Genomic DNA, 18875 nt, shown 5'->3' on the forward strand with positions numbered 1-18875 from the left:
CCTTCTGGTTGTGCTATGTGGGATGCTGCCTCAACACGGCCTGACAAGCAGTGCTAGGTCTGCGCCCTGGATTCAAACCAGCGAAACCATGGCTGCAGAAGTGGAGCAGGCGAACTTAACCCTCGGCCACCGGGCCAGCCCCTCTCTGTCTTTCAGATGATGTCAGACAGATAAACAAGATAAAATACAATGCAACATGAAGTGCTCCAAAGACTAGGAGCAGAGTGAAGGGACAGACCAGCAAAAACTGCCTATGGGAGCCTGGGAAGGCTTTATAGAGAATGTGACACTTGAATGGGTTCTTGGAGGATGAATAAGAGTGTGCTTGCCAGAGAAAAGGAGAAGTTTCCAAGCAGAGGAAAAAGAGGCAAAGCATAAGAAGTAAGGACTACAGTACCAAAACTGGACAGAGGAACACAGCATCAGTCAAAAGCCCAATTATCTGAATTGATAAATGCGACCACAGTCAGACTATTAACAGAGGCTTATGGCCAACTCCCGAAGCATTGGGCTGTAACTTACAGCCTTCCTAAGACGCAGATTTGTCCTAGAGATCTGGGCAGCCGTGAGCCTAGAGCTGTGAGTCAAGTGGTTCCAGCATTTGGGAAAGAAGATATACAGAGACTGATGACCAGCTGCTACTGACATTAGCTAAAATCAAGTGCAAGAAGGGAAAAAGTTTATGAGATTCATTAGGCAACAGATTATCTCACTTAAACTTCACAGCAATTCTCTGATGTCAAGTATGCAGAGCAGTGAAACAATGGCTCCAGTCATCAAAAAGCAAAACTGATCTAGCTGCTGAAGAAAGACGGCTTTTGCCAGCTGCTCTCTTTGGTGGTTCTTGCTGAGTTGGGCAGCCCTAGAACCCAAAGGTACTTACTAGAAGTGGTTTCAGCTACCTAAGGAACAGTTCTTGCTTCTTGGTCGCTCTTGCCTTCACTGCGTTTTGTTGACTAAAATGGTTACTGGATTATACTGACGCCAGGGACCAAGGAGTGCGTACTACTCAAGTTACTTGTACATTGGGTTGCTTCTTGGCGTGCAGTAAATATCCGTTAAATTAGGTTCCTCAAGATAGACATCGACAGCACTATCTCCAATACCTACTAAATGGAAAATCCACCCCCATACCACAGAAAAAAGTATCAGACCTCACAGGCCCCCCCAAAGTTAAGAAGCATCCCTGAACTGATTTTATGGCCTCCTGGAGGACTCTCAGTTTTCAAGATTTTAGCTGGCTAACTGGCAACTTGTTAACCTCTGTCCACACTGTCACCACTCCAGTCCTGGTCCACGTGTACTCTCAAAAGCGCCCTTTCCCACCCTAGCCAGGGAGACCCTGGCCCCTGAAGCACGGAGGATGTCACAGCTCCGGAAAGCACCCACCTTCCGTGATGAGGACTGGAGGGGAAAGGGCGAGGCGTCCCCTGTATATCGAGGGCGCCCTTTCGGGAGAACGCAAAGGCGGCCCGAGGTAGCGTGGAATCCGCCTGCGCGGGAAAAAGCGGCCCGAGGCCACAGCTCTGCACGCATACGGCTGGGGAGCCGACGCCCGTAGCCCCGCAGCTCGGAGCCCCACTCCCGCGAGGGTTAGGAGGGCCGGGAGCCGCAGGGCCCCCTCCCACCCCTGCCGCCAGGGCGCAGGCGCAGGCGCGCGGGTGCAGCCCCGGCGAGCGCGGCGGCTGGCGCGGGAAGATGGCGGCGGCGGCGGCGGCGGCTGCGGCTGAGCAGGTCTGTGAGCCCCACCGCGGCGGAGGACCGGGTGACCAGGGGAGGCCGGAGTCCTGCCGTGGGGTCTACCGTAGGGCCGACGGCTGGGGGCCGGGGCTCGCGGGCCGGCCGGGGCCAGGCCTCGCGGGGCGGGGCGGGAGGAGCTGTCCGCAGCCCGGGATGCTGGCAGAGGCCGGGCAGGACCCCGGGCGGGGGCTCCTGCGCCGAGAACGGGGAACCAGCTGCGACCCTCGGCCTGGCCTGGCGGTCCCCGGGTCGGGGTGAGGAGGGGTCGTTGTCCTGAGGGGCGGGCGGCGACCGTGGCAGCCCGGAGTCTGCGCCAGGACGTGCTGGAGGCGCGCCCGGCTCGGCGGCCGGCGAAGATGCGGGTAAAAATAACCTCATTCCCCAGCCATGAGCTCCCCTGACAGCAGCCACGAAACCGTCAGCTGTTGCCTGGGTGTCAGCTTGCGGCCCCTTCTGGTTTCTGCCATCCCCGATGTGCAGACATCCCGGTTTCTCCTCCCGCTTTGGTCTTTGGAGATTTAGTCACCAGTATAAAACTGTCTCCTGTCCACTTGATTTACAGTCATTTTTTTAAAAGTGCTGTATCAGTATTTCCTGATGTGCATTGTAAACTTGTAACTTAGAATAGTTTAAAAGGCGATTTTCCCCCAAAAGCAAGCTATCCATGCGCGTACATAAACATAGGCGCACGCACACATCTATACCTATACATACCTATAGCTACTAGGGTGATTTGTTATCATAAAAATAACTTTCATAGTCATTTTTTCCCTTAACTATTATTTCCCTTTTTTTAAAAAAAAAAACAAAACTATATGATAGTTTCTTTTGAAAAAGTCTCATTCTTCAACATTGTTGAAAAAACAAATCTGAGGAAGTTGCCAACATTCTGTTTCCAGAATATCTTTTCTGGAAAGATTTTCTTAGGTAATTAACTGCTTTTAGAGACTTGTTATATATATCGCTGGAACAGTCATTCTAAGGGGCATGAAAGATAGAAGACATGAAGTCTGCCTTCAAGGAGCTTAAAGTCCAATGCCAAATAAATGCAGAAAAATCAGCTAAAGACAACAGGTAAGCTACAGATCATCACAGTAAAATAAAATCTAAAGGAATGAGAGGAAGTGAAAGGAGACAAAGCTTCTTGGAGTTGTTGAGAATAGAATTGTTCCTTGGCTTTCCTGATTAATCAGCTCCTGTTCTAGGCGTTTCTTTTTTCATCTACATCACCTATTGATGCTCTTGAGATTCCACCAAGATTCTTTTCTTGCTTTACACATAAACCGGACAATCTGATCCATTCCTCAGTCTCTGCTTCAGAGTTAGGCATTTACATCTCCAGCCTGAACTTAACTGAATTGTCCACAGGCACTCCAAACTCTAAAAGGTTCAAAACTGGATTGTGTCATATTCACCATTAAAAGGGCTACAGCACCATCCATTCACTTGGTTAATCTAGCCAGAAACTTGGGAGCAAGGCCCACTTAAGGGAGCTCAGAAGGGACCCACACTTGGTTTAATGCTCTGCTGTCCCAGGCTTGATATTTGAACAAAGGGCTCCGTATTTTCTTTTGCGCTCCAGACCCCACAAATGATGCTATTCCCTCTGCCTGGAGTGGCTTTCTCTGTGCTTTTGCCTGACTAACTCCTGTTTATCCTTCAAGATTCGAGCAAAATCTCAACTTTTCTTAAAAGCCTTCAGCTGATACCCTTGCTTACTGAGTGGAGTTGCATTCCTCCTCTGTACCCTTTCAGTATTGTGTGTATTGCTCTGCTATGGCATTTGCCGTGTTGAACTGCAATTGTTAGTGACCCTGTCTGTCTAATCTACTGGCCGGTCAGTAAGTTCCTTGACGGTAGGTGCTGTGTCTCGCTCATCTTGGTAGTCTGGAGCACCTGGCTTATATTAACTCTTCAATAAATGATAAAAGCATCAAATTGAATGTAATAGTGTACATGAATTAGCAGAGAAGAGTAGAGAATGCATCCCAGGAGGGATGAATTCTGCCCTGTCTCTCTTTTATGTAGACCTGTATTCAAACTCTGACCAAGACTTTTCAATTGCCCATCTATCAGCGCTACCACAAGCCCATATTAGTCCATGAAAATTAAAAGAAAGCCCACCTCCCTTAAGGTGTTTTACTGCCTTCAGCAAGAAAACTTTTAAAATCCATATTCAACACTAAAATATCTGCAATGTCAGTGCACCCTCCTAGATATTGCACCTCATGCAGGTACACAACCTACGCAACTGTCTTCAGCAACCTGTTTTGTGATCAAATCTGTTGAGTAGATTGAATTGTCTTTTACAGAGCCTTCCTTACTGCTTTGTGGAATTTTACAGTTTTTATCTGCCACATAACTCACAATGATTATTCCTGTCTTTTTCCATTTTCCATAAACCCTCAACCAGCCTGCTATCCCTGCCACCATGATAAGATTCTGATAGCCCTCTCCACTCTTTCTTGGCAGGTAACTTTGCCTTTTACATCCCTAGGAAAAAGAAGAAAACTTTGTCTCGGTGTAAACCATTTCAGTGAAATGGGAGCCCACCCCTTAAGACTATTCTTTTCTCCTGTATTCCATATCGCTTTCTTTCCTGCCTCCTAAAGGATCTCATTTCCCACATGATCCTGCCCTGCTCTGAGATCTTTGGCATCTCCTCTTGGTATCTTTTCCTCTGCCATCGAACATACAAGTCTTCCCCCAAATGGAGGGAGTGGGGAGAGAGAATAACAACAACAAAAAGCACAATTTTCCTCTGACAGTATATAATTCTTTAGCTACAGTCTTCTCTCTTTCCTCTTTTCACCTTCTGGACTCGAAAATAGATGTATACATGCTGGCATCTCTTTGGGACTGTTTCCTGCTTACCAATTTGCTACTCAGAGGTCATCTTTGAAGGTTATGGAGGAACTTCTTGACAAATCAAGTTCAGCAACACTGCACATCCTTGTTTTTTTTTTACCATTCATTGTATTTCTCATTTTCCATTGTCCCTGCACATTTAAAGTTTCTCAAGACCATATCCTTGGCTCTTTGTTCTCTTCCCTCTGTACTGTTTTTCACAGTGAACTGATGCGGTCTCATAGATTTGACTTACCCCGAGGTTGAGGACTCTCAATCTGTATTTCTAGTCCTGACTGACCTAACATCCCATCACATCCTTCCCGTTGCCTTTGAGGCATGTGGTTATTTCACATTCATTTCAAATGCAACCTATGTAGAATTCTCTCCCTTCTTCATTCCCCATGTTTAACTAGTCACCATTCAGTAAACATGAGATCCTCTTTTTGAACCTGGCTACAAATTCGGTTAACTCTTTTCCTGAAGTATCTTTTTAATTTATCCTTTTTCATCCCACCTTAGTTTAGGCCCTCGTTACCTCAAACCTCCTTTACTACAGCATCCCTAACAGCCTACTTACGGGTACAGATTTCCCCTACTATCCGAAAATTCACTTTACACCACTTTGCTTTTACAAAAGACCTACATTGGTACCTGTTTTTGCTAACCAAAAGAAATTCAAAGAGGATTTTCACTTTTATGAGAAAAGGTTAAAAGTGAAAATAGTGTTCAGCATTTATTTTGCAGTGAGCCCTTATAGAGGGAGCGCGCACCCCGAGGAGCAAAAGTGGCCCTGTCAAGCTCCGTCCCTAGGAACTACACTCAGCATCTCAGCATCAAGCCACCGTACGTTTGATACGTTTGAACGGTGCCTGTGAGCATCTGTGCTTTATCTCAGTTTATTTTGGTAGGTTATTTTTTGGGGCAGGGAATGCTCAAAAATTTTTCCCATATAAATTAATGGTAATTGCTTCCTCGCTTTACACCATTTTGGCTTATGAAAGGTTTCATGGGAGCACTCTACTTTCAGATAGCGGGGAAACCTATATTCCTCTTTGCTGTCTCTCCTACAAATGCCCACACATTTAGCATTCTGAGACATATGTCATTCATATTCAGAAACCTCCAGGGACTTCCAATGAAACAGACATAAAAACTAGAATTTGTACCTAGCTGTCTAAGAACTTTCGCAACCTGCCGTACTTTTCCAACTTTATTCTCCCTGCATTGCAGATCTGACCCACCTACTCCTTCTGGTTTCCCTGACAACTCCAAGCCATCTTGTCTCTCCTCCCCTTGAACTCCACAGCTTGTATTGTCTATACTATTGATTTTGGCACCTGAACATACAGAGTACTTGATTGCATTGTTAACTATTTCATGTACCCAAATCACATTTTGTATTTTCTAAAGGATAAGGATCCTGTCCTATATTTCTTTTGTATTTCTATTTATGGTATTAGTGTTTATGCATAAAATTAGGTTCATTCAATAAATGAATTTTCTCAGAGCTCTGAAAAATATGTAAGTTGGGCAGTATCCATTTCTACCCATTCCTTTTGTTGTTTGTGATGTACCAGATTATTACCTAAAATGTCATTCAACCATAGTCTAAGTCAGAGGTTCTCAAACTTTTTGGTCTCGGGTTCTCTTTATACTCTTAAAAATTACTGAGGATCCCAAAGAGCTTTGGTTTATGTGGGTTGTAGCTATTGATATTTACCATATTAGAAATTAAAACTGAGAAATTTTTTAAACACAAGAATACACAAGCGCACATTTCATTTGCTATTAAAGCAGTGATGTCATAGCGTATAGTCATGTAGCCTCAGAAAACTCCACTGTACCTTCATGAAAGAAGGAGAGTAAAAAAAGAAAATAACATCTTAGTGTTATTTTGAAAATATTTTTCACCCTCCGGACCCCTGAAAGGTTTCAAGGGGCCCCTCCAGGACTCTCCAGTCCATACTTTGAAACTCCTGGTCTTGTTGGAGTGATAAATAACTAAGTGTGTCAGCCTGTCCAAATTCTTTTCATATAATTGAAAAAATATATATAATTAAATCATTATAAATCGTTAATGAAAAGATTTCCCACCATAGAATGTATCTATCAACTCTTCCCGCAAATGAGCTAGCTGTACGCTTTACTGACACTAGGACTGTTCAAAGCGGAGAGTAGAAATACGTTATCAAATAGTCACAGTGAAGGTTCGTCCCTACTCTGCCTCTAAGCACGTTAATATCCTTATTCGCAGCCTGCAACAAAACATGACTTGAGGTTTATTTTGGAAAATATATCACTAACCAGTTCAACTTTCTTTAGTTAGGAATTTGCACTTAATAAATAAATGCATCAAAAAGAGAGGGTATAGCTGTTCCATTGTGTTGTATTTTGTTTTTAGCAAAGTTCCAATGGACCTGTAAAGAAGTCCATGCGTGAGAAGGCTGTTGAGAGAAGGAATGTCAATAAAGAGCACAATAGTAACTTCAAAGCCGGATATATTCCGATTGATGAAGAGCGCCTCCATAAAACGGGGCTGAGGGGGAGAAAAGGCAACTTAGCCATCTGTGTGATTATCCTCTTGTTCATCCTGGCGGTTATCAATTTAATTGTGAGTATACAGTACAGAATATTTGTTTTTTATTTACCATGGGGAATTTTTCATCTGTTTTTCAGTGAAATCATGGACTTTGTTTCTATAATTTCTTTTGGCACCCTCTTTTTGTTCTTCTATTCATGTTTCATCTCTTTACTGAGATTTAATATTTTATATGTGAAAAAACCTAGTATGCCAATATTGCCATGTATTAATTTTATTTAGAAAAAAAATGTTCATGGATTCTTCCCTTTAAAGGACTTAACTTTAAAAAGGGTAAAGTCAACTCAATAGAAGAGACCTTTGCCAAGATGATTTTATTGCCTTCACCTCTCCTAAAAAATATAGTCCTTTCTGTTTTCATTCAACTTTTTGTGCATTAGTCTTCCCTCTTCAGCTGGATTTTAAAATTGTAAAGCCTCGGATGGCAGTGAGGGCTACATTTTGTAGTGTTAAATCTCTCTTGTTACAGAATGAAAGGATGGGGTGAGCTGGTTTACATTAAGGACTGACGACCTGGTATGTTGCCTTTTCCAAAGATATTTGCTTTTTTAAAGAAGAAGACTTTTCATCCAAGGTTCTGACTATCTGGGGGTTAAATATGAAACCATCTGGCATGTGGAGGTTGTTATTTCAGTGAGTGATTATCGGTCTACCTAAGACTGATCGTGACCATGGACTACAGTGGTTCTCAAGTGATTCCATTTACTTTATTTTTGACTTCTAATACTCTCAAGCCAGTCCTTTGCATTTTATGTACATCCAAAACATTTGTGTCTAATTCTTCACTTAAATTGAAAAGAATTCTATAAATAACTTTACTAGGAAAACGTGTTCTGAATTTATTTTATAAATTTATTTTATTAGAAACTTTTGGTTAAGATGGCATAATAAAAACATTTTCTCTTAAAAAGCTCATCCCAAGATCACAATGTCAAGAAACAGATATACTTTGGGAGAAAGTGAGAGGCAACCAAAATCCTGAACCCTAATATATGAAGACGAAAAGTAGGAGGAGGAGTGGCAAATAACTTATCAGAGAAGAGAAAGTGCTTGTGTGTGTTGGGGACGGGGTTGCAGAAGGTGTTGGTGAAAGTCCTTGCAGAATCCTGAAAAGCCTCAGAAGTTGAAAGTACAGTACCTTGAAAAGCAGGAGTGAGGCGGGAACTGAAAACAGAGAGCTTGTTCGAAGAGTCTGTAGAAGGAGCCATGGGATCCGTAGCCTTCCTCTCCCTTCCAGCCAGCAGTTAAGCAGCTACCCCTCTAACCCTGCACAAAACTAGTGTGCCTCTGGACACACTGACCCGTAGGGGATTCCTTCTGCCTGAGGGTATTGCACAGAGGAGGGTAGGGATGGGCTTCCACACTGAAAGCAGAGAAGTCTGCATCCTGAGCGCTGAGACCCCCTTTCGCAGGCTCCCTATCCTCATCCTCCACCTCTAGCTTCCTGGCACGAGGCTTATATCCTCCAGGCAAGAGAGAAAATAGCCTTCTCTGGAGAAACTGAAGCACCTAGAGAAAAGACCTGAAGATACTGACACTTGGCTGGTCCCAGTGAAAAAGCCACCTAATCTTCCTACTGTGAAGCCTGTCAGTCACAAGCCCCACCCCACACAGAGTACTTTCTATGGACTTTTTACAAACTCACTGTTAAATATGAGCTGCCAGGGATCAATAGATTTTTTTTTTTTTGGAGAGCTCCAAGAATTGAAAAATGATAGAGACCCAAAATACCCAAACCATGGTGGAAGTAGGAATTCAGGGAGATAGAGAAAATGCAACGAATGACAGAAAACTTAAAAAAAAAATTTTAAATCGATATCTTCAGAAAAATAAAAGGATATTGCATCCATGAAACAAGGATAACATGCCAGTAAAAAGGAGCTATTCAAGAATAAGGAAGAACTTATGGAAATACAAGCACAGGAATGGATGGGTAGATAGATAGATAGGATGATAGAAAGATAGATATTGGAAGATAACAAAAAAGGAACTCCTCCAGAAAGTTCAACAGAATTAAAGAATCAATCGAGGAATTGTAACATTCTGTTAAGAGGAGTTTCAGAAAGAGAGAAGAGAGTTCTTCTCTCATTCTGGGAAGAAAGTTATCAAATAATATAAATCAAGAAAACTGCCTAGAACAAATTGAAAACTACCATTCTGGGTCCAGTGTAATGCATACAAACTCACACCAAGGCCGTTACTGTGAAATTTAGGAAAACTGGGGATAAAGCAAAGACCCTAAAATCTTCCAGAGGGGGAAAAAAGGTTATGCATAAAGGGTACAAAATCAGTGGCATCGGACCTCTCAAAAGCAGCACTGGAAATCAGAAGACAAGAAAGCAAGGGCCTCCAAAATTCACAGAAAAAGTAATTTCAAGTCTAGAAATGTGTACCAAGATAGACTATCAGTCAAATGTGAGAGGTATAAAGACACTTTTTAGCCATGTACACTCTCAAAAAAATCTACTTCACATACATGCTTTCTAAGGAAGCCACTGGAGGATGTGCTCTACCAAAGGAAGGTACTGAGCCAAGAAAGTTGAAGATAAGGATACAGGAAACTGGGTATCTAGTGTGGGAGAACGACAAAAGGAAGTTCCAGCGTGGACGTGAAGGAGGAGTTCATGATTACAGCTGTGTAGCAGTCCAGATGGCGCAAAAAGAGAGGAGTTCCAGAAAGATTTCCTGGGAGAGAAAAGTAGAACTAATAAATTATCTGAGAGGCTTGGATTTTTAAAACACTTTATTAAGAGACATTTGATAGAAATGTTGGAAGGTTTGAAAAGATTTAGTCAGATTTCCAAAGAAACTAAGCAAATGAAAGACAGACAAATAGTAAACTCCAAAAGACACAAAGTACAGGAAAGGAACTGCCGTCATAGTGCAGTATTTGGCTTAGCAGTGACCAATATTTATATGGTCATAATAATGAAAATACGGCACATGGATTTAACCAAAACTTGAGATTGGAGTTGGGGTGAAGAAGTATAAATGAGCTAAAATTGTCATCTGCTAAAATAGAAATTTAATAGATAAAACCTAAAATTCATGAGTGAAGAAATATATACACATATTTGGAAATATGGAGATAAATTCTGGACAAAATAAGCTAGAAGTTTTGAAAGTGGTTTTCCCTGGATGAAAAATGGTGGGAGTAAAAGAAATAAGAAACTGCTCTTCTTTTTATTGTAGACCTTTTAGCACTTTTTGACTTTTAGCTAGTTGCATACCTTGATAAAAATAAAATTGATTTTGTTTACAAGTAGAAAAACAACTGATATGTCCATCTCACTGATGAAGCATTTAAGAGGTTTAATTCTTTGGGAATTATCTTTTCTATTTGTTTTCCAATGATGTTACATGTATGCTACCTATTAACAGTGGGCTTGTTTTCTTTTTTAGATAACGCTTGTTATCTGGGCTGTGATTCGCATTGGACCAAATGGCTGTGACAGCATGGAGTTTCATGAAACTGGTCTACTTCGCTTTAAACAAGTATCTGACATGGGAGTTATACGTCCTCTTTATAAGAGCACAGTAGGAGGAAGGCGAAATGAGAATTTGGTCATCACTGGCAATAACCAGCCTGTAAGTTACCACATTAATTGAGGAACATTAGAGAAAAATTCTTTGATAAAACCTAAAGTTGATTATTGGAAATGGATATTTTCCTTTAGAGAAAATTCATAAGTATATTTAATAATATTGTTGGTATTATAATCTATTAATATTAGATGCTTTCTTAATATTCTGGATCTTGTTCCATGGTAGCATTTTCTGTGATAGATAAAATTACTATAAGAATACATAGTTTACTCTTTTCTCCTCCATATGAGGAGACCATTTAAAAAAGCACCTTCCCGGGTTAGAATACCCTCTACTTTCTGGGAGTCTGGAGGAGAATATGCCAATCTAGTGTTGGGAGCTCATGCCTAGCAGCTGCTGTGACTTAGGTTTTCAACTGACTAGAACCTCAAGGAGGTATTACTGCCGCCTGCCCATCTTAGGCCTAGGTCCATGTGTCCTGTGACCCTTGTCCTTGTGCAGAGCAGTATAAGCAAATAAGCAAATGAGCCTTCGTTTTCCAAAGTGGGTGGAGGAAGGACAGACAGACACAGTTAAAATTATTTGAAGTTAGTCTATTGTTATAGAGTGTTTTTTATAATGTTCTTGATCAATTTTGGATGCTGTCTTCTTTGAAAACATATTCATAATAAAATGTTTCTCTGAAGATTGTTTTTCAGCAAGGGACAACAAAGCTCAGTGTAGAAAAGAACAAAACTTCTATTACAAGTGACATTGGTATGCAGTTTTTCGACCCAAGGACTCAAAATATCTTATTCAGCACAGACTATGAAACTCATGAGTTTCATTTGCCGAGTGGAGTGAAGAGTTTGAATGTTCAAAAAGCATCTACTGAAAGGGTATGATTTATTTTCTTTGTTTTATTAATGGAAGAGAATTGTTGTCTAAAGTTACAAAGGGAGAGAGGAGTTTTACTGATTTATAGTGGTATGCAAGAATAAATTTCAGAACAGTGGAAAAGATTACTTCTAGATTTGTCATTAACTACTACCTTATGTGATCATTATCAAGGCATCTCTCTTGACCTCAACATCTATAAAATGTAATTGAAGACACTTTCCTTTCATATTTCCTGGTTGAAACTCCTATTCCTCTAGCTCTAATAATAATTCTCACTTTAATTTAGAAACTATTTTCACCGCTTTTTTTTTTATTTTCAGATTACCAGCAATGCTACTAGTGATTTAAATATAAAAGTTGATGGACGTGCTATTGTGCGTGGAAACGAAGGAGTATTCATTATGGGAAAAACCATTGAATTTCACATGGGTGGTAACATGGAATTAAAGGCAGTGAGTATTTTTTAAGAGTTTAAGAGAATTATTAGATTCTTGGGTATATAAATCCATATATGGAATAGTATGGAATTATTAAAAATGGTAATGTAGTTGTATAATTTTTGACATGGAAAGATGTTCAAAATGGATTGTGAAGTGAAAGAAAGTTACAAAACAACTTGTGAAATGTCTCATTTTTAGTTTTCAGAATATTTGTATGTTTATAAACACCTGGAAGGGTATGTCAAAATGTCAACAATGGCTGGCTATGGGTAGTAGGATAACAAATGATTTTAATTTTTTTATTTTTGCTTGCCTGTTAGTTTCTAAAAAATTCTTTTTCTTTTTTGCATAATGATATCTGTATTATTTTAAAAAGCAAAAAAACAAAAACCTTCCAAAAGAGAATTCTGGAAGATGAAAGTAGGTATCCATTCCCTGAAGTTGTTGGGTCTTTTTTCAGTTAAATATTTTCATATCCCTTCCTGGATGTTATATCCAGTAATGTGAAAATCAATTAGCAAAGGTATAAAATGTATTTTTATTTATACATCTATTATTAATTGTAAAGGGAAAAGATTTTGCCTTTATTGTAGCTGTTAAAAAGTGAAATTTTCTTTGTGCTTCACAGATTATATCTGAACTTTAATAGATAAAATATTTCTTATAAGGGAGCCATAAGTCCAGAAACATTTTACCTGCTCACAATTCTGGTCAAAGCACATTTATTCAGAATGTCTTTGGGTACCAGCTATGTACTACTTAACTAAAGCTAATTAAATTTGTTTTATCAAGCAGTAAATAGCAAAAGTGAACTTAAACCTAAGGACTTACAAAATAATTTTTTCCTTTTTTTAAGATTCAATTTCATAGTTCTTAGAAAAAATAAAGTTTAAAAAATTAAATTCTTTCACTTTTATAAACAGCTTTTCCTCCCCAAAGCACATCTTCCAATCTCTAAATAATAAAGATGAAGATAAAACGTGATTCTTGCCAGAAACTCAATAGTAATACTGAGTGTTTTTTAGCTGTATTGTAGTAAGAAGCCATTCCTCTAAGCATAGTGTTGGAGAATGTTATGGTGGGACTGTTGTTCTCTGCACTAGAAACTCAAAGAAGCAAGAGATGTGTTAGATATTTATATAGCCATTAGCGAGTTACCTAAATCTTTTATTTTTTCCACCTGAAAATTCTACCTGTCATTAATATGACAAATATTAAAATACTTTGAAATACACATACACATATACCAATTTCTCCACGGTTAAAGAAAAAGAAGCCAGTATTGAAAAGATAGTTAGCTTTATAATTCAGTTAATATCAGCGGTTAGTTTTTAAGTCCACAGCTAATCATTAGAATTTTATCAATTAAACTGCTTTTAAGAAAAAAGAGAGTAAAATTAAATGACCACAAGATGGCAGCATTGGAACAAAATTCGAAAATTCATCACAGGAATGATAGTTATTCCATATACTATCACTACATAGTCCATTAGCCATTTCCATGACTTCATAACCAACTTTCTCTCATTGCTTTAAATACCCTCTGTAAGTTGATGACTCTCAAGTTTGGAACTCCTGCTTTAATCTTCTCTGAACTAAGATTCACATACACAACTGCCTTCTTACCTTCTCCCCTTCATTATCTCATAGGCATCTCAAACTAAATGTCTAAAATCTTCATATCCTCCCTCCTTCTTCAAACATGCATTTCTCTCAGTGTCCCAGTCTTGTTAAATGGCACCCATCAGTCCATTAGCAAAGCCTTCTGGCTCTCCCTTCAGAAGATGCACAGAATCTGGCTGCTCCTCAGCACTTCCAGCACCACCGCCACCACCACTGTGGTGTAAAGCACCGTCATTTCCTGCCTGCACTGTTGGAACAGCCTCCTAAGTGGTCTCCCTGCTGCTTCTTTCACCCCTGTGGTCAGTTCTCTACAGCAGCCAGAGTGATCCTTTATGAAAGATCACGTCACTTCCCTCTTCAGAACCCTCCAAATGTCTCTCCATCTAATTCCAAACAAAACCCAGAGTCCATTTCCTGGCCTTACATCTGGCCCTAGTTATTTCTTTGACTTGTCTCCTACCAGTCGACCCCCTCCCTCTCTGCTTCAGCCATGCTGCCCTCCTGTCTGCTCCTGGAACACCAAGCACATCTTCGCCTTGGGGCCTTTGTGTATTATGTCCTCTCCCTGGAGTGCCTGTCCCAGGTTACCCACATGGCTTACTTGTTCGCATCATCCAGTTTCCGTTAGCCTGTAACCTTATCAGCAAGGCCTTCTCTGACCACCCTGTGTAAAGTAGAACTCCTGCCTGGTCACCCTCTGTCTATTTACCCTGACTTCTTCCTCTCAGATGATGTCCTATTTTGTTACCTGTTCATGAGTTTGTGGCCTATCCCTCCCCATTAAAATATCAACGGTGAGAACTTGGACTTTGCTTGTCTGTTGTCTGCTGTCTGCTGTATCCTCAGCACCTAGAATAGTACCTAACACATAGTAGACATTTAATGGTATTTGTTGAATGAATGAGAAGAAGAAAAGCTAAGAAGGAGGGAGGAAAGGAGAGAGAGGTTTAGGCCTTCCTAAAAAGAACAGGCCTACAATACAAGAATGTTCTGGGAACAGTGGGCTTGAAGAAGAGAGCCTCCAGGCAGTTTCCTTTGAATGCCTGGTCTTCAAAATTATATGGCTCAAATCTTCATTTGTAGTCTTGCAAAAACATTGGAGGTTAAAATTGATTTTCTCTGAGAGAAAAAGTCTTTTTCTTCTCATTGTCCAAAACTCATCAATCAGTAACTTTATTAGAACTCTCTTAGGAAGTAACAAGTGAAAATGATCTGAGACTTTATCAACATAAGTCTTATTGTGCACTTAGGAATTTTGATGTAATTTTAACTAATTGAGAGATAAATTGTGTCACAAGTGTATTGATATACATAGTAAACTATTACTAAGAGATCACTAGTTGAATCTTGACATTGGTTTTGTTTTCTTTGTTGTCTTGGTCATGACTTTACTCTTTCTTTTCTTGTTAATATTCCAGTAAGTTTTCTTTATTAACTTTGTTCAATTCCCACTTGTGGAGGTAAATAAATCATATTGTTGTTCTCCTAATAGGAAAACAGCATCATCCTAAATGGAACTGTGATGGTTAACACAACTCGCCTCCCCAGTTCCTCCAGTGGAGACCAGTTTGGTTCTGGCGACTGGGTGCGCTACAAGCTCTGTGTGTGTGCTGATGGAACTCTCTTCAAAGTACCAGTAACAGGCCAGAACATGGGCTGCCAGATCTCAGACAACCCCTGTGGAAACACTCATTAGAAGAACCCGAGAGGTTATCAATGTGTTCCTATCTTGACTTGACTTTTTTTTTAAAGGATATGCATGTAAATCATATTTTTACAGAGTTTGTGATAACTCATAATTATTTTATCTGCAGAGCACTGCTGTGTCTGTTATATAATCTCCATATTTAAAATATTCTCAGAGATCCTAAATTCTAATACATTTCATTAAGTTGCACTGAACTTCAAATTATAGTCTCTAAAATAATTATCAGAAGTGAATAAAATCTAAATTAATATTTAAAGAAGTGGTTTTTTAAATTCCACTATTCCTTGTCTAAAGGATGGAGGGCTGAAGCAACTGTTCAGACTCACTATAAGCAAGTTTTTGGTAACTAATGGGGATAGACCCACTGAAGATTTTTAAAAGGTACACTGTTAGTAAATGTTACATGCTCTGTCTCCTGGTTTCTGAGAGGAAAGACAGATTTTTTTTTTATATATATAATATTACTTTCCTTTTTTTTTTTTTTTTTGCTGAGAAAGATTTGCCCTGAGCTAACATCTGTTGCTAATCTTCCTCTCTTTTTTTTCCCCCTGCCAAAGCCCCAGTACATAGTTGTATATTCTAGTTCTAAGTGCTTCTAATTCTTCTATGTGAGCCACCTCCACAGTATGGCTCCTGATAGACAGGTGGTGTGGTTCACCTGGGAAGCAGGCCCAGGCTCCCAAAGAGGAGTGCACCAAACTTTAACTGCTAGGCCATCGATGCTGGCTCAGGAAAGATAGATTTTTAGTGTGTTAACTTTCAGCCCAATTCTCACACGCAAGTGAAATCATTAAAGACTTCACGTATGTGAGATAGTAAGAAACTATGGTTCCTTAGGTTTGCACTAGGAGGAAAACACTCTGTAACAGGATGTTTACTCGTTAAATATTGATAAATATTAAGTGTTCACAATGTGGTAGAAATTAAAACACCATCTCAGCTTTAACTTCTAAATAATGATGCTAGCTGTCATTTATTGAGCATCTTATACATCCGAGGCATTGTCCTAGGCATTACACGTGTGATGTCTCTAATTCTCACCACAACTCTGTAAGTAGGTCTTATCCCAGTTTTACCTGTTAGGAAACTGAGGATCAGAGAAGTTAAGAAATTTGCCTAATGTCACACAGGAAAAGCAGGGTTGGGATTGGAATTCAGGTGTGGTTCAAACCTATATGTACCTGCTTGCAAATACCATGTTCTTTTCACTATCTGCACTGAAGTTTTAATTATATGAAACTCTAGAAAGATGAAGAAAGACTAATTCAAACTTGCCTAAGCAAATAAGAATCAAACAAAACAGGTATGCTTAGTCTAGTTAAAAAATAATACTAAATCAATCTCATGTCAAAAAAATATGACCAATCACTGTCAGATTTTAAACTATCTTAAGCCAATTCCAACATATGGTACTATTGAGAGATCAAATTACCCTAGTTGTGGGTTACCCTGGTTTCCCAACAGGTGGGCTTTGGCACCTTGGAGTACCTGACTGGGTGAAAGGGTTGCCAAGATATACTCTCAGTCTTCAGGGCAACACAGTGGGAAGTGGGGAGGCCATGGCCTCAGGTAAGTCCTGCTGGCCAGGAATGGCCTGGTGGGTTCCCCCCAGTGTGCCATGCAAATATTACCCTTTCTGATGTGTGCCATGCCTTGAAAAAAGTTGGGAAGCACTGGACTAAAGGGTGCTAATGCAGGAAATAATACAAGTAATGTTTAAGTATGAGAATTGATCTCTGCTGCTAATATCACTATCCCATTGTAATGATTTACGACCCTCAAGCCAGTTGATTTTTAATGTATTTTATATTTGACTTGAAAGGAACTCTCTGGTATCATTAAGACACACACATCAGGGACAGAGACTTCAAAGTACCTTGCTGTAAAGTAGGCAGTAGGGATAAATCATAGGCCCCACTCTGCATCCAAGTGTATCGTGTTCTGTCATGGTCACTTTGAACTGTGTAGATGAGAAAATCAGTACAAGACAAATTTGTATTCAATATTGTCACAGTTCTCCCTGACATAAAAACCAAATGCTTGGACATTAGGAATAGTCATTAAAGTATACCAAAATAGATTGACTTACTATATAATACTGAGTACAGTTTTTAAATGAAGGAAAAAAAAGTGAAATGTATGACCTCTGAGTGTTATTAGTTGTAGTGATATCAGAATCTATTTGAATATATTCAGTATTATTTAATATCTGAATGATATTCAGAAAAAATCTGTTGGAATTTTCATTCAGATACTGAGTATATTTTTAAATTTTGTATTCATTACTTGTTTGTGCTATTTAGATTTGTTTTGAAGGTTTCTTTGATACGTATTTTTACAAAAACCACAGAACACTATGTTCAAAGTATTATTTATTGAATGTAATTCATGAAATAATCTATTTTTACTCCTCTTTGAGAAATATTTGTTTTTGATACATTTCCATTAAGTGCTTTTGACATGAGAGGCTATTTTGATGTTTTTATAGAACTGATCGTTAAGGTAACAGGTACAGGATTTTAGGACAGTTTACAGGCAGCCCTGGCCTTTTCACTGACTTGTAGACCTGGAAAGCAGTACAAGAACAAACAGTCCATTTTACCTGTGACCTGTTTTACATAACAGTAAAGCATCAGCTACTCATTCTCACCACCAGATGGTGTTTTTCTACAAACTGAAATGTTAACTTTGCCTCTTTCTGCTGGTTATTTCTCCTGTGTGTTGAGCACTGATATGACAAGCAGCAGACTTTGGGGAGGTAGATGACAGACAGGATCCCAGGAGAGTAGGGCGGATATGTGCTTCTTTAAATAACTGCAATACCTTAGAGGTGAATTGCAGTGACAGGGGACAGATTAAATGAAAACAGGATATTTTAGAAATGAGCAGATAGGAAAAATGCCAAACACCACAAAGTGAGGACTGCCTATATATGGTCTGCAGTATTTAAAAATATACTTATTTGTATTATTTTGTGTTATGAAAAAATAAATTTTGTGTGATAGTTTTGATGATGAAAGGTGGAAGTTCTACCTAGTTTTGAATGCGTTTTTTTTAAGAGGGTGAGAATGTTATGGTGCTAAACTTGACAAAAAAGAGACCGTTAAAATGTTGATAATTTTAGTAATCTTTTTTAAAGTGTTGAGGGGGCAAAGATTGCAAATTATGCCATGCAAAAATAAACCTATAAATCTGTTTCAGGTTACTAATTTGAGTTTTGGTTAATTCAGTTTGTAATACCTATTAATGAGCTCTGTTTACAATAAAGATTCTCTAAATTGTTTGCTGTTAATTTTTCAATGATTAAAATATTAGCAGGTTACTACTTAATCATAGAAACATGATGAATTTAAATATAGCCTGAGACTGGGATACAGTATTTAAGTGATCTCTCTGGAATGCTGGAGTTCAAAGTCAGAAGTGGTGCAGTCGGGGTCTGGATGGTCCTCCTCTCTGTGCACTGCAGGAGGCCTCTCTCCAGTGGCTCTTC

The 18875-nt window shown here is 39.5% G+C and overlaps 2 protein-coding genes across 5 annotated transcripts in view; one reads left to right on the top strand and one right to left on the bottom strand.

Moving 5' to 3' along the window:
• SPATA18 (spermatogenesis associated 18) overlaps positions 1-1633 on the bottom strand; it is a 55916-nt gene extending 54283 nt beyond the window's left edge. Inside the window, exon 1 of one of the 3 annotated variants that reach the window (XR_011502236.1) lies at positions 1390-1633. Coding sequence is in view for 2 of the 3 variants with exons in the window: in XM_070505891.1 (XP_070361992.1) it covers positions 1390-1536 (147 nt within the window). In the remaining variant the exon portion in view is untranslated. The remainder of the gene's footprint in view (positions 1-1389) is intronic. The other 2 variants (XM_070505891.1, XM_070505890.1) reach the window with 2 other exon arrangements.
• Positions 1584-18668, top strand: SGCB (sarcoglycan beta). Of its 2 annotated transcripts, XM_070505893.1 has the most exons (7): positions 1669-1734; positions 5335-5494; positions 6992-7201; positions 10592-10777; positions 11422-11613; positions 11935-12066; positions 15170-18668. In XM_070505893.1, the coding sequence occupies exons 3-7, from the start codon at positions 7022-7024 to the stop codon at positions 15371-15373; spliced, it is 894 nt and encodes a 297-aa protein (XP_070361994.1). In that variant the 5' UTR covers positions 1669-1734; positions 5335-5494; positions 6992-7021; the 3' UTR covers positions 15374-18668. The 2 variants fall into 2 exon arrangements, with proteins under 2 accessions (XP_044621888.1, XP_070361994.1); XM_044765953.2 differs by lacking the exon at positions 5335-5494 and having other exon boundaries at positions 1584-1734.
• Positions 18669-18875: the final 207 nt, after the last annotated feature.

Source organism: Equus asinus, chromosome 3 (genome assembly GCF_041296235.1).
Source record: "Equus asinus isolate D_3611 breed Donkey chromosome 3, EquAss-T2T_v2, whole genome shotgun sequence".
Lineage (NCBI taxonomy): Eukaryota > Metazoa > Chordata > Mammalia > Perissodactyla > Equidae > Equus > Equus asinus.